Genomic DNA, 12388 nt, shown 5'->3' on the forward strand with positions numbered 1-12388 from the left:
GTACATGTAAGAAACTCGTCTAGGTAATGTGTCACATTGAACAAGAAGCTCGTACCTAACACATCCAACAATACAACTTGCTGACTAGAGGCTATTTTTGACAGAAGCCACGACAGCCTGCTGCTTTGGCTTGCGGAGCCTGCCGGTGTGCCTCATTGTATGTTACACCTGATTCGCTAATAGTCCGAGAAAATTGAGGGGTTGTCAGAAAGGGAGGGTGTGATGAACACTCGAATTCCGCATATGCACCAAAATACTTCGGCGAAGCCGATCAACGCAGTCGAGCATGTCTCACTTGGAGAAGAGAATAACAGCCAGCCTATTAAATGAATAAGAACCAGGTAGTGGGATGGGGTTTTCCGGTGCTGTAAAATCTGAAAAGCCGCCTGCCTTCCCTTTTCAAGCTCGCAATTTTGCGAACAAGTCATCTCCTGAGACACACACGGAACATGGTTGGATCGAACGGCGTCAGGAGAATCGTGGTTTGCGTTGACGGAACATGGTATAATGAGGATGGAAGAGAAGGTGAGCATGTCCAAATGACTTGAGCTCTCAGCAACTGACCCCTACTCTTCTCAAGGCAATGGCTATGGAAACAACAGCAATGTCTTCCGCATCTACGCCTCGATCAAGAGAGGGAAGACGACTGATGGGCGAGGCAACAAGATCACGCAGGTACATTCATTTGTTATGCTCGGGGATTTCTCAGGTGGGCTGCTAATGACAACGGCATCGTTAGATTGTAAGGTACTTTCAAGGTATCGGTGTCGACAAGAAGCCCCTGGATACATGGAATGACGGCATCACTGGTGTGGGCTGTGGGGAGCAGATCAGAGAAGTATATGATGTGAATAATTCTATGACTATGTCGTCTTATTGACCTAGGGTCATTCTGATTGCTTATAGTTTTGCTGCAAAGAGATGAAGTCCGAAGACGACGAAGTGTGGCTGTTTGGCTTTAGCCGCGGGGCTTGTACGCACCTGTCATCCTCAGACCCTTAGGGCATAACCTGATTCGATATGCTAGATGTCGTTCGAGCCGTTGCTGCCCTTCTTCATAAGTACACATTGAAAGCAGTCGACGGACTACCCGATGGCACGGATAAGTCCAAGTGGGACAACTTGAAGCGTCTTGCGGGACTGAAGCGGGACGAACGGCGTAAGATGGGCGGACAGGAACACCGATTCGGGTGAGTAGCTGGTCCCGGAACACACACTACGAAACTGGAAAAGCCATCTGATCATGTTTTGTGCAGTCTGGAACATACTCGACCGCCTCCGAAGATCAAGTTCATAGGTCTCTTTGATACAGTTCGGATGGTCATCGCTCAGGACAAGTTCTACGAAACCGTAGGAATCGATGTGAGCTTTGCCCAACATGTTCGACATGCAGTCGCTCTCAACGAGGAGAGAAAAATGTTCCCTCTGCTACCACTGATCACAAACGAGAGGGCCATGACTGGAAGAGAACAGGACTCACACTTACAAGCCTGGTTTGTTGGTGCGCACGCAGACATGGGCGGTGGAGCCGAGCACGATGGTCTGTCTCTCTACCCTCTTCAGTGGATTCTCATTGAGAGCCAAGGAAAGGGATTGATCCTGGAGCACAACCCCGAGGGTCGCCTCAAAGGTCTGATCGAAAACCCTCTGAAGCTAGCGTTTCCAGACCCGCCGACGCTTCTATCGGTTGAGGGCGTTGAGGCATACGTTCCCGACGTAGACCCCGTTAAGGACGAGCCTTGGACGTTCAAGTACTCGAATGGGATCGAAATCTCTATACATGACCTTCGTGAATCCCATCGTCATGGCAATCTACAGAGAATTCCAATGCGAAAACTTCGAAAGCCAAATAGCTCAGAACGGAGTTGGCAGCAGGTTGCAGGGAAAAAGCTTTTGCCCCCCCACTGGGTCAATATCAATTCAGGTCTCCTCTCTGGCTTGAGGCTGGGGAAACGAGACATCTTTGAAGCCGATGACTTCGGAACGCTTCGGGGATACAGTAGTTTTTGTGAGTACTTGGTTCTCAAATCTTCTTCCACAGCTGTCTATGAATGGCTCTGAAGATCTTTCAATGTAGCGCGCAACGGGACGGTCGTGCATCCATCGGTATACTTTCTTTTGGACACCTATCCGACTCTTGGAATTCAGCAAGCTCTGAAGGGTTTGCGGGATCATCTGGACGACTACAGAGAAAAAGCTAGCTTGTCGCACTTCCGGAATAATGCGCAAGTGACACTGGACCCATGGATCAGGGAAGTTCTCCCAGATTTCACAAGCTGTCGGATCTTAATTTGCGGCAATGCGGGCGTCGGCAAGTCAACGCTACTGAATCGTGTCTTTGGAATAGAAATGGTGAGCAGCGACATACCTCTTACGACCATGTCTTTAACTCATTAATTTCGTCATCCCTAGACCAATGTCAATCATGCTGAGAGAGGCAAGCACGACATTAAAGTGGGCTTTGAGTCGGATCAGCATCCTGGCATCATCATTCACGACTCTGAAGGCTTTCAGACAGGCGACACTAAGGAGGTTGATGAACTGAAGAAGTTCCTCAAGGCTAGGACTAATAATGTCAAGGTCGAAGACAACCTTCATGCCATATGGTAAGGCGTATTCCCCTAGGAATTGGGAATCTTCTACGGGTCTAAGTCTTAGCATTCTTTCTACAGGCTTTGCATCGACACAGACACCGATCGTCCAGTACAAGCAGCCTTAGCAAAAGTCTTGGAATTGGCTACGAAGTACATGCCCTTGACTCCGATCGTAATCGTGGGAACCAAGAAGGATAAGCATCTCTTGCTATGTCAGAATCGACCAGGGGAGGCATCGCAAACCGAAGAAGCCATCATTCTAAGCAGGAAGAAGCTATTCGAAAAGAGATTCGAGATTGAGCCAGATACCTCCACGTTCTGGCCTCCAATGGATGTGAAGTTCTGCTTCGTCTCCCGTGGTATGTTTAGTAAAACCACACCCCGAACGCATAAGCTCTTGGATCTGTTTGCTTCTGATAGTCTAACTTCTGTAGATGATCAAGTATCCATCAAGAACCTGATACACGTGACAATGAGATCTCTCGAACATACTGCTATATCTGAGGCAATGTGTGCTGCTCAGGTCTCGGACATTGAGGCAAAAGTAGCTTTGGCCGTCAGAAAGACGCTACGCATACTCAAGTCGGTCGTCGTAGCAGCGTCAGCGGGATTTGGGACAGGGGTCGTATCGGCAGTCACAACGCCAACTATTTCCCGCGTTCTCTGTCGCGAGATTGCGCAGGGTTGTTTCGGCCTACCGAAAAGGGTTATCGAAGACATGGATGAGATACTGGCAAAAGTAGTGTGGAGAAACCTAGCGCCTTTTATGGCTCAGGCCGTTGGGCAGTCTATCTTCGTCTGCGGTGGCGCCGTTTGCCTGACTTTGTTTACACTTGTTGGCGGCATACCCCTCGCAGCTGGGGCACTGCTGTTCGAAGCGCCGGCAGCCGCGCGGATGCTTCTTAAATGCGCATGCGATTTGATACTTGTCCTCGAAAGCGCGTATAGAAGTGGTGGAAAGACGATGAGTAGCAAAAGAGTCGAGCAGGCAGCCACGACTTATGCGAAAAGCAATTTCACGGTCATCAGAAACGGTGTCTCGGTCACCAAGTCTCGAAGGGGCGCAGTTCATCAAGCTGTCAACGATATAGTCCCCATGTTTTCAGCTCTGGCTATCAAAGCGTTTCTAAGTGAGTCGACGGAGAAGCTCGAGCGTGGTCTTCAAGATATTCTCGTGCGACACAGGCTGGACGAAGTCTCGAGTAAAGTTTCTGATTCAGACAGCGACGAAGCCCGAGGGAATATTATAGGTATTCCTGAGGACGAGGATGACATGAGGGAGTTCAAGCGCGGCCTTTAGTTGACGGAGAAACATTTGTAGCTGGATTTCTGGTATATTTGACAAGGACGGGATCTTCTTCTGGATCGTGTGGACTCACTGCCGCTGTCTTAGTTTGTAAATGCCCAGTTCAGGTTAAGGATTAATGGGTACACATTTGCGTCTAATCATAAGTACCAGGGCGGGTCTAACCCACTCTTCAGGAAACCAGAACGTTAGGTCTGTTACACGCCTGAGCTAAACATTCCCCCCAAACCCAAGAAACTCACTTGTAAGTAGGCCATTAGGCCTCTAGATTAGTGTCACCGTTTTGCGCCCAGAGCCTGATCGTGCGTGGGCATTGTGCAATCTTGCCGGAACATACGGCTGGGATTATGGTCAAGACTGCCGTTACGCAGAGCCCATCAACAGGGGACTTTGTATTCTTGCTGAAGGTGCTATCTAAGATAAAGCGGACCCTTGGTCCATGTTCCTCAGCTGAAGCTAGCACTGAAGTTTTGAGACGTGTTGTCGATCTATCCCTCATCAATGAAGGAGCCCACACTATCAGCCAGACTCGTCATTCGATGATGATGGTCATCGATCCAACTTATTTTGAGTTTGACAAACATTCAAGATATCTAATAGGCGTTATTGAACTGCCGTAGATAGATGTTTATCGTCATCTTCGCGGACCTTCTGTACTAGCTCAACGAATCGGCAGATCGGCACCGAAGCTTAGCCAAAGCTTGAACCGTACCCCAGACACCACCCATGTCCCAGAACCCCCTCCTTCCTGTTCGGGCAGGAGAGTCCCCTTCACTCCCACGTCTTATCAATCACACGAGCGACGGAATTATTGAGGATTCGGATATTCGGCTAACACCAGATGGGTGCTTGTAGTGGAACAACCAACATACCCATCTGGCGGAACAGTGATCGCGAACTCTTGTGGCCGAATGCGCCTCGAAGACAGATATAAAAGCACGGTGTCTAATCGGCAAATTGTAGACCGTCACTTCGGTTCTACAACCATTGCATGGAACTGGAGACACGCACGACTTCACCATCCTATCACCCACCCCTTACGCTCATTATGAAGTCCATGGCCGCTATCGCATCAGCGGCGAGCCTGATTTGCTCTGCTGCGGCCGCATCCCGTGCACCCCTTCCGTTCGACATCACCGAAGTCGACCTGTCGTCCCTGCAGAAACGCAACGTCGACAGCGAGCCCTTGGAAGTGTCCCCTCACGTTCTCGAACTAAACAGAGTCGTTGGTGCCTCCCCGGCCCAGACATGGATTCAGTCCATTCGGAATGGGCCTGGCTCGAACGGCATGTACAAGACAGGCCATGTCACAAACTTGACCGACTTGAACGGCTACGAGTATATCGCCAGCATCCTCTTCGGTGATGAGACTCTTCAAGTGATCGTCGACTCCGGATCAAGTGACACATGGGCTGTCCAGAAGGACTTTATCTGCCAAGACTCTAACGGCAACAGGTTGAACGACGTGAGTAACGAATACCATAGACAGGGGAGAAGTTTGCTTTAGGCGGAGCTGACCCGCAAACGTCACGAGCAGACCTCATTGTGCAACTTCGGGCCCACGTACAACGGTACGTTCCAGCACGGCTCCATTCCTGGTGTTCACTTCAACATCACCTACGGTGACGGTGAATTTGCCACAGGCCTCATGGGCTATCAGGACATCACCCTTGCCGGTCTCGAGGTGCCGCACCAAGAAGTTGCCTTGGTCAACAAGACTTACTGGAACGGCGACAACGTCGCTAGTGGCTTGCTCGGCCTCGCCTATGACTTACTCACCAGCGAGTACGACGATGCGACCGGCAAATCCGTCTACTATGACTCCATCTTCACGACTATGTCCAAGAAGGGCATCGTCAAGCCCGACCTCTTTAGCATGGCCATGGACAGCAAGTCTCAGGTCGGTCAATTGGCTTTCGGCGGATTGCCTCCTGTCGAGACCAAGGGCAAGTTTATCAGCACGCCTATCCGAATGGTGAGTGATTCAAAGCTTGGAAAGTGCCAGTGTGGAAACGTACGCTTCATGATGGGAAGCTAACATAAGGTCAGGTCGCCCTCTTATCTCACAGGCCCGAGGCGAAAACCGAGTACTCTTTCTACACCATCCTTCCTGACGGATATGTCATCAAGAACGTGACCATGGCCCCTACTACTAACCAGACCCTGGCTGCAAGCAAGTGGAATACCGCAGTCTCTAAGCCTGCCGGGTTTCACAACAGTACAACTCCCACGATTGTCGACAGTGGCACGACTTTGATGTATGTGCCTTCTGGTAAGTAGAATTGAAACCCTTCAACAGTGCTCAGCCAGTAGCATGGATCGCCAAGCTTACCTATTTGCCCAGATATCTCCGATGCATTCGCAGCTGGAATTCCCAACTCCTTCTACGACATCTTTTCTGGCGCATATTATGCTCCCTGTGATGCTACAGTACCAGACTTTGGTATTGTGATCAACGGGCACACTTTATACGCCGACAAAGCCGATTTGATCCAGCGTAGCGACCCGCTTGACAATGGTGACGGCACCTTTGTCTGTCTGCTTGGTGTCACCGACGGCGGGGAGGGCCCTTACATTTTGGGTGACACCATGATGAACAGCCTCGTGACTGTGTTCGACGTTGGCGCAGGTATGATGCGGTTTGCTAGTCGTAAATGAGCTGGCTTAAGCAGGTCGAGTTATACGACCTGACGAGCCGCGACTATTACGATTCGCGAGTAAATTCATTGTAGTTTTTATGTAGCAAATGCGTGTAGTATAGTTGTAATGAACAAGTACTGCCGTGAACGCTCGTATAAGCGCGACAATGTACGCCACTTTAGCTCTCCGAAGGAGCGGCGCTATGCAGTGCGTGTTGACTTGTATGTACTAGTAGGTGTTGCGGTCCTTGTTTCCGTGGTCGTTATACTTGTGGAAGCATGGCACCTCGATGCTGATTGTTGACGAAAGCAAGTTCAACATTGTGCCGCTTCAGAAATGTACTGGCTTAGGGTGAAGTAACTTGCAATATTCAGCGGAGTCTTCCATTCCATAGACAATGAAATTTTAGCCTCCAAGGTCAGGATTTGGTATAAAAAGAATTGTGGCGGCAATTAGAGTTGATTGTTGTGAAAGCCCGCAAACATTGCGAGAGTTTTATTTACAAGAACCGAATGCATAGGCTCTAAGTCTAAGCACACCCGGGGAACCCGCTTCCAGTTCCCGCACCCTGTCTGTCGCAGCAGTTCTGGTAGGTCTATGGCCTCGTTAGTAAAGACGTAACGCCACTTGGGAAAGCCATTGTTGTTGAAGACTGAAAATTGACGTACTGCGGTATCAGGACCATTGTAGTTGCAGCAAAGGAACCACTGCCCCCAGACAAGCTCGTGGGGGAATTTGCCGCTGTAGGCCACGCATGCAGGGGATTGGCGCTCAACGACTGACGGGGCAGCGCTCGTGCCCGCGATGAGGGGAAGCACAACGGCGACGATTGAGAACTTCATGTTTAAGATTTGGAACTTGAGAAGACTTGAAAGAGTGATTGAGGTTGGGTTGAGTGAGTTGATGGAATGGTTGATGATGAGAAAGGCTATCTAGAAGACTGGGAATATGGTCGTGTTATAAAAGAATCGGTACATAGCCTGAGTTGTCTTGGCCCAGGGGTTGGATCACTCCGGATGAACACTGTAAAGGTGAGAAGTTGGGCGGTAGTCCACTTGCCCGCACACCCCTCGAATCATTTCACGCGGTCACATTGGTTCGATTCAGTCGTTCTTTTAGGTTTGCCAACTTTCCTATTGTTGTCTATCAAAGGAGGAAATCCCACATAACTTTCTGGTTGCTTCTCACTTTAATTGCGTTGTCAGAAGCCAAGATAGTATCGATGTGGCTAAGCGAAGGGTTGATCCTTGCACAGCCTGACAGGTCACGAATGACAAACGATCAGCGTCTAGGTGACACTCTTGGCCTCGGCCATCCCACCCGCGCGTAGAGTAACGTGAGGTCGAAAATCTTATGACTCCTACTTAGTCTGGATCTCTTCATCTGATTGAAAGTTGTAGTAGATCACAGAGCCTCTGGTTCGAGGTTTGTAATCATACGGCGGAAAGATGTAGCCCTGCCACTACTACGTGCTGGAAGTCGCATCAGTGAGGGCCAGCTTTATGAGACACTCAGTCCAGTGTGATTGCATCATTCATGGAAATGATTGCAACTTCACACGTAGTTGTCTTGAATATCTTAAGTCAACGACCGCGAATATGGTAGTCGGAGCAATAATTCGCCCGTGTTAGCATCTGGGCGGAGCGGAACACCTTGAGTGCTTGATTTGGAAGGCGGAACGTCCCTCAGCGCCATGTGATAGAATTCGCGGGGAGCCAAGTACCGACAATGACAAGCGATGGGGCCCTGGGCGGGTATATCACCCCGATTTGGGTAGAATGTGAAACGAGCCATCACCGAAAAACAAGGATGACTTGCGATCCAGGCAATTTTGTAGATACAAGTGCATGTGCGTGCAATCAAGCTTTGCTATTAGGTATTGAGTAAGCTTTGCACTGACTTTGGAGGGTTCTCGGCCCCTTTTCGAACAGAAAGGAAGGTCTGGTCAGCAGGAATATTCAGTCTTCTGCGCGCCAATGCATTGTTAAGCTTGCTCCGCGCCCCTCGATACTAATATACTCCGTAGTGCGTACTTACAACACAATTAACACAAGTAATCCAGAAAAGAAAAGAAAGATAGTGGGACACATGTGCCTAGATAGCCTGTTCGCAGGGCCTCTTGTCTCCTCATGTTCAGCTCTATTGCCAATAGCCTCACTCAAATGCACTAGAGAGGACCTGCGACATCAAGAACTCAGTCGCCACGCACGGGGTTGAAGTTGATTTGTCTCTTCCCGCCGTTGGAACAGCATGAAGACAAGTAGGCAATAGCTGAGGAGTCGGCATTGGTGCAGCACTAGATGAGATGTCAGCTATCATTGTTCTGTTAAACCAAACTAAGTAGCGGAGGACGAACAAATGTTCCGGGGCCATCATGGTAAGTTGTACCATGGGGAGGTTGGCAGCAGCTCTGCGTGAGTGCGTCGTGACGAGCTCCAGGTGCGAAGATGTCCTGGCAGGCGCCGGCGTAGAAGCTTCCTTTACAGGTCGCGATAGATGCGAACGAGCCGGCAGCGCATGCGCTGTGGGTGACAAGGTAAGCGTGTATTCATATTGGCAGGGGTTAATTAATAGAGGCTTAGCTAAGTTACTTACGCGATGATGACGAAGATGTATTGTGAGAGCATTTTGAAGATGAGTCGATGGCAACGGTCAATCGGATGAGCGCTTGGCGAATTGTTTAATGGACGGAGTGTACTTTCGCATGAGTATTAAATACTACATCAGTCGGAGCTGCAACCTTGCGGCTCTTATATACTCTAGCTTCGCCTCACTTACCTCAGAGATAATTCGAGAAGAACGAGATTGTGACCCAATATGCAATCTACATCCCACCGGGTTGAGAAAATAAAAAGCTTAAAGAGATTACAGCATCCAACATTCACCGCCTCCACGAGACCCGAGTAGGTCGGAGAAATCGGGTCAATGCCACTTCATAGTCCGTGGATCTCAAAATCCGAGCAATTGTGCTGATTGAAATTGCAGAAAAGCGTTCCGAGGCCATAGATTAAGAGGTCAGTGGGACCTTGAAGAAAAGCTAGAATGGGTCTTTGCCTTTTAGCGTTGATGCACAATTCTCAACTCTCATGAGAGGCTGGCATGCCTTCTGCCATGCTGATACTATCATGTTTCTTCTAAGCCCTTGTACTGATCAAAATTATCGTTTTATCATCTAGGAACCATTCATCTTCCGTGGTCGGGCAGTTACTTCTAAAGTGGATTCAAACCCGATCATTACCGGCGCCTGCAGGCTGCAGTATGGCCGTCTCTGCTAGTATCGTCTTTGATCAGCACTATTGGAGTAAGACTAGAGGATATTTCAAACAAGAGGGAGTCTACTCACCTCCAGCGTACATGAAGTTAAATTTTGTGGCGTTCCGCAGAGTCGGGAGTGACGACAAGACTAAGGCAGCCAATAGTAGTCCGTTAAGATCTCACGGCACATGTACGAATCAGCAGAAAGAACGTGGTAATTTTCGGTGAGAAATCATCTTCTTATTCGAAGTGATTCGTCGGTTTCATAGAAAAGCAACATCACATTTCTGATACAACAATGTCTTCAACTACGAGTCTTGTTCGCTACTCCACGACGTGGTCTTCTTAAGTCTTCCCAACTTCACCTAAGTAGTGTAGTACCAGATCAGGAGACAATTTCAACTCCAGCGCCAACTACATCGGACTTTTTAGATTGGTATCTTACTTGGAGAAGTATGCTTTGCAATGTATGCATGCCGATGTTCCGTGGTCTCACATTCAACGGAATCGCGTTCGACTTGGGATACAAGATCCATCATCAAGATAGCATCTCGCTCTCCAGGTCAGCCGCGAGCGGGTGTCGTATTTGCGGCGAATTGCTTCTTCGAACACTGGACATGCATGACTCACTCGATATCTTCACGGGCCCATGGATGTATCGGACTGCCTTCAATCGAGCAGGCTCTGAGTCCTTTGCTCGGCTCACTTTCACTATTTTATATCAGACAGGCGGTATATTCTCGCGCCACTTCCGTGTTTATCCAAAATCATCCGTAAACGTCAATTCCAGCGTCGCTGTTAGGAACGGCATCATACCTGAACCGGAAGCCTTGAAGACGGTGCGGTATTGGATGAGTACGTGCTTGACAGGACATGCAGAATGTCGCGTCAAAGGCCAACCAAAGTCGTATCCCACCCGTTTGCTGGAGATAGATATATCAGGTTTGCGGCTCATCGATCCCGAGACGACACCGATTTCTGGGCCGTATGCTGCACTCAGCTATTGTTGGGGCTCGAATCCTTCATTCCTCCGTCTCACCGCTTGGAACCAAAATAGGCTGCGGGCAGGGATCGCCGACGATGAGCTTCCGATAGCTTTTTGTGAAGCTCTCAAAGCCGTACGATGCCTCGATATCTTGTACATCTGGATCGATTCGCTGTGTATCATTCAGAGTGGGCCCGGAAGTACTGAAGACTGGGCCCATGAGTCCTCACGGATGGCGGACGTATACTCAAACAGCATACTTTGCCTTGCGCTGTACCGAGCTGCAAATCCACATGAGAGTACATTCCGAGGGGGTGTGCCACCTTTTATGCCACCCACTGAAGTTGATACAAGATGTATTTTCGATAGAGATGAGTCCATTCATCATTCATGTGTCGTCTTCTCTTCCAGCTATTATGAAGACGCGCTCTATCGCCAACCACTGGGTTCCCGAGGGTGGGCGTTGCAAGAAAGGTTGCTGTCGCCGCGTGTTCTGGGGTTCGGTTGCGGAGAGTTGTTTTGGAGCTGTGCCGAATGCCAACACGCATGCGAGTCGTTCCCGGATGGTTTGAGTCTCGAAGATAACTTCTTTCAAGGTCTGCAACTGACGTCGATCCCATCAACGATAGAGGCAAAAGACAATTCGACCCTCACCACTGTCTGGTTCCGAGTTGTGGAGGAATATACCAACCGTGACCTCACGTTCCCAGAATCAGACAAGCTTGTGGCGTTGTCTGCAGTGGCCTTACGTTTGGGCCAGGCAATGGACGATATATGCATCTGGGGCCACTTCAACAAGAGCTTGATTAGAAGCTTGTATTGGGGTGTTGGCAGGATACACGTAAACCTCAAAAGGGGCAGGGCAACCAGAAGATCTCAAATAGCCTCTGATGGGGGATGGACCAACAGGGTCAAGTTTCCTTCCTGGAGTTGGGCCTCTATGGACGGACCGATATCTTTCGAGCATGAAGTCTTTGGGACAATGGTAACCTCCCCCCTCGCTTCATTCGAAAGGTATGTGATACGAAGCCCAGGCAAAGGTCATCAGCAAATTTCCACCATCCTGCTCCAACTTCAGGTCTATGAAATGAAAGGACAGTTGCAGCTGCATCGTGATGAGAGCGGCGGCAGGGTCTATACTTTCGCCCCAACAGCATATTCCAGAATCATTGACTGCGCCAGAAAATTCACGGCTTTCCTGGATGACTATCAAACTCTCACTGAGGGTGCTCACGTGACCTTTTGCCCCTTGATGGCTGATAGTGGGAGAGATCCGGCCACCCTTAAGTCTTGCGACTTTGTTTTGGGTATATTTGTTGAGAAGACAGGTCATTTACTGGATGGCCGATTCATATTTCATAGAGTAGGCTGCGGTTACATCGAGCTGAAAGACTGGGAGCAATGGCAAAATATCTATTATAGTGTTGAATTCCGAGAAACTAGCAAGGTACTCTTGAGTTGAAACTTAAGGGCTTTGCAAGCCTTTATATATATATACATTTTTTTTCCCCCTTTTGTCTTTTTTTCTCTTTTTTTTTTAAGGGGGGGGGGGGGGAGGGGGAAGATAAGTGTTCTTTTTGTTCATCGACTGTTCTTGTGAAGCGCGAC

At 49.2% G+C, this 12388-nt stretch overlaps 5 protein-coding genes across 5 annotated transcripts; 3 read left to right on the plus strand and 2 right to left on the minus strand.

Moving 5' to 3' along the window:
* Positions 1-449: 449 nt before the first annotated feature.
* CTAM01_15908 (uncharacterized protein) lies at positions 450-3894 on the plus strand (the record flags this gene model as incomplete). Its single annotated transcript, XM_060531902.1, has 10 exons — positions 450-525; positions 581-675; positions 740-838; positions 907-973; positions 1028-1190; positions 1257-2008; positions 2078-2352; positions 2413-2606; positions 2673-2953; positions 3029-3894. 10 exons carry the CDS (start codon positions 450-452, stop codon positions 3892-3894), a joined length of 2868 nt encoding a protein of 955 aa, XP_060373513.1.
* A 1054-nt stretch (positions 3895-4948) lies between these two features.
* CTAM01_15909 (eukaryotic aspartyl protease) lies at positions 4949-6558 on the plus strand (the record flags this gene model as incomplete). Its single annotated transcript, XM_060531903.1, has 4 exons — positions 4949-5365; positions 5438-5875; positions 5950-6172; positions 6245-6558. The coding sequence occupies 4 exons, from the start codon at positions 4949-4951 to the stop codon at positions 6556-6558; spliced, it is 1392 nt and encodes a 463-aa protein (XP_060373514.1).
* Positions 6559-7069: 511 nt separating this feature from the next.
* Positions 7070-7382, minus strand: CTAM01_15910 (uncharacterized protein; the record flags this gene model as incomplete). The annotated part of the gene is made up of 2 exons (XM_060531904.1): positions 7070-7135; positions 7209-7382. 2 exons carry the CDS (start codon positions 7380-7382, stop codon positions 7070-7072), a joined length of 240 nt encoding a protein of 79 aa, XP_060373515.1.
* A 1352-nt stretch (positions 7383-8734) lies between these two features.
* On the minus strand, positions 8735-9167 carry CTAM01_15911 (uncharacterized protein; the record flags this gene model as incomplete). The annotated part of the gene is made up of 3 exons (XM_060531905.1): positions 8735-8836; positions 8897-9062; positions 9136-9167. 3 exons carry the CDS (start codon positions 9165-9167, stop codon positions 8735-8737), a joined length of 300 nt encoding a protein of 99 aa, XP_060373516.1.
* A 1281-nt stretch (positions 9168-10448) lies between these two features.
* Positions 10449-12242, plus strand: CTAM01_15912 (uncharacterized protein; the record flags this gene model as incomplete). Its single annotated transcript, XM_060531906.1, has 1 exon — positions 10449-12242. The coding sequence occupies one exon, from the start codon at positions 10449-10451 to the stop codon at positions 12240-12242; it is 1794 nt and encodes a 597-aa protein (XP_060373517.1).
* Between the last annotated feature and the right edge of the window lie 146 nt (positions 12243-12388).

The sequence above is a fragment of the Colletotrichum tamarilloi genome, assembly GCF_030869305.1.
Source record: "Colletotrichum tamarilloi strain Tom-12 chromosome Unknown Scaffold_185.1, whole genome shotgun sequence".
NCBI classification, from domain to species: domain Eukaryota; kingdom Fungi; phylum Ascomycota; class Sordariomycetes; order Glomerellales; family Glomerellaceae; genus Colletotrichum; species Colletotrichum tamarilloi.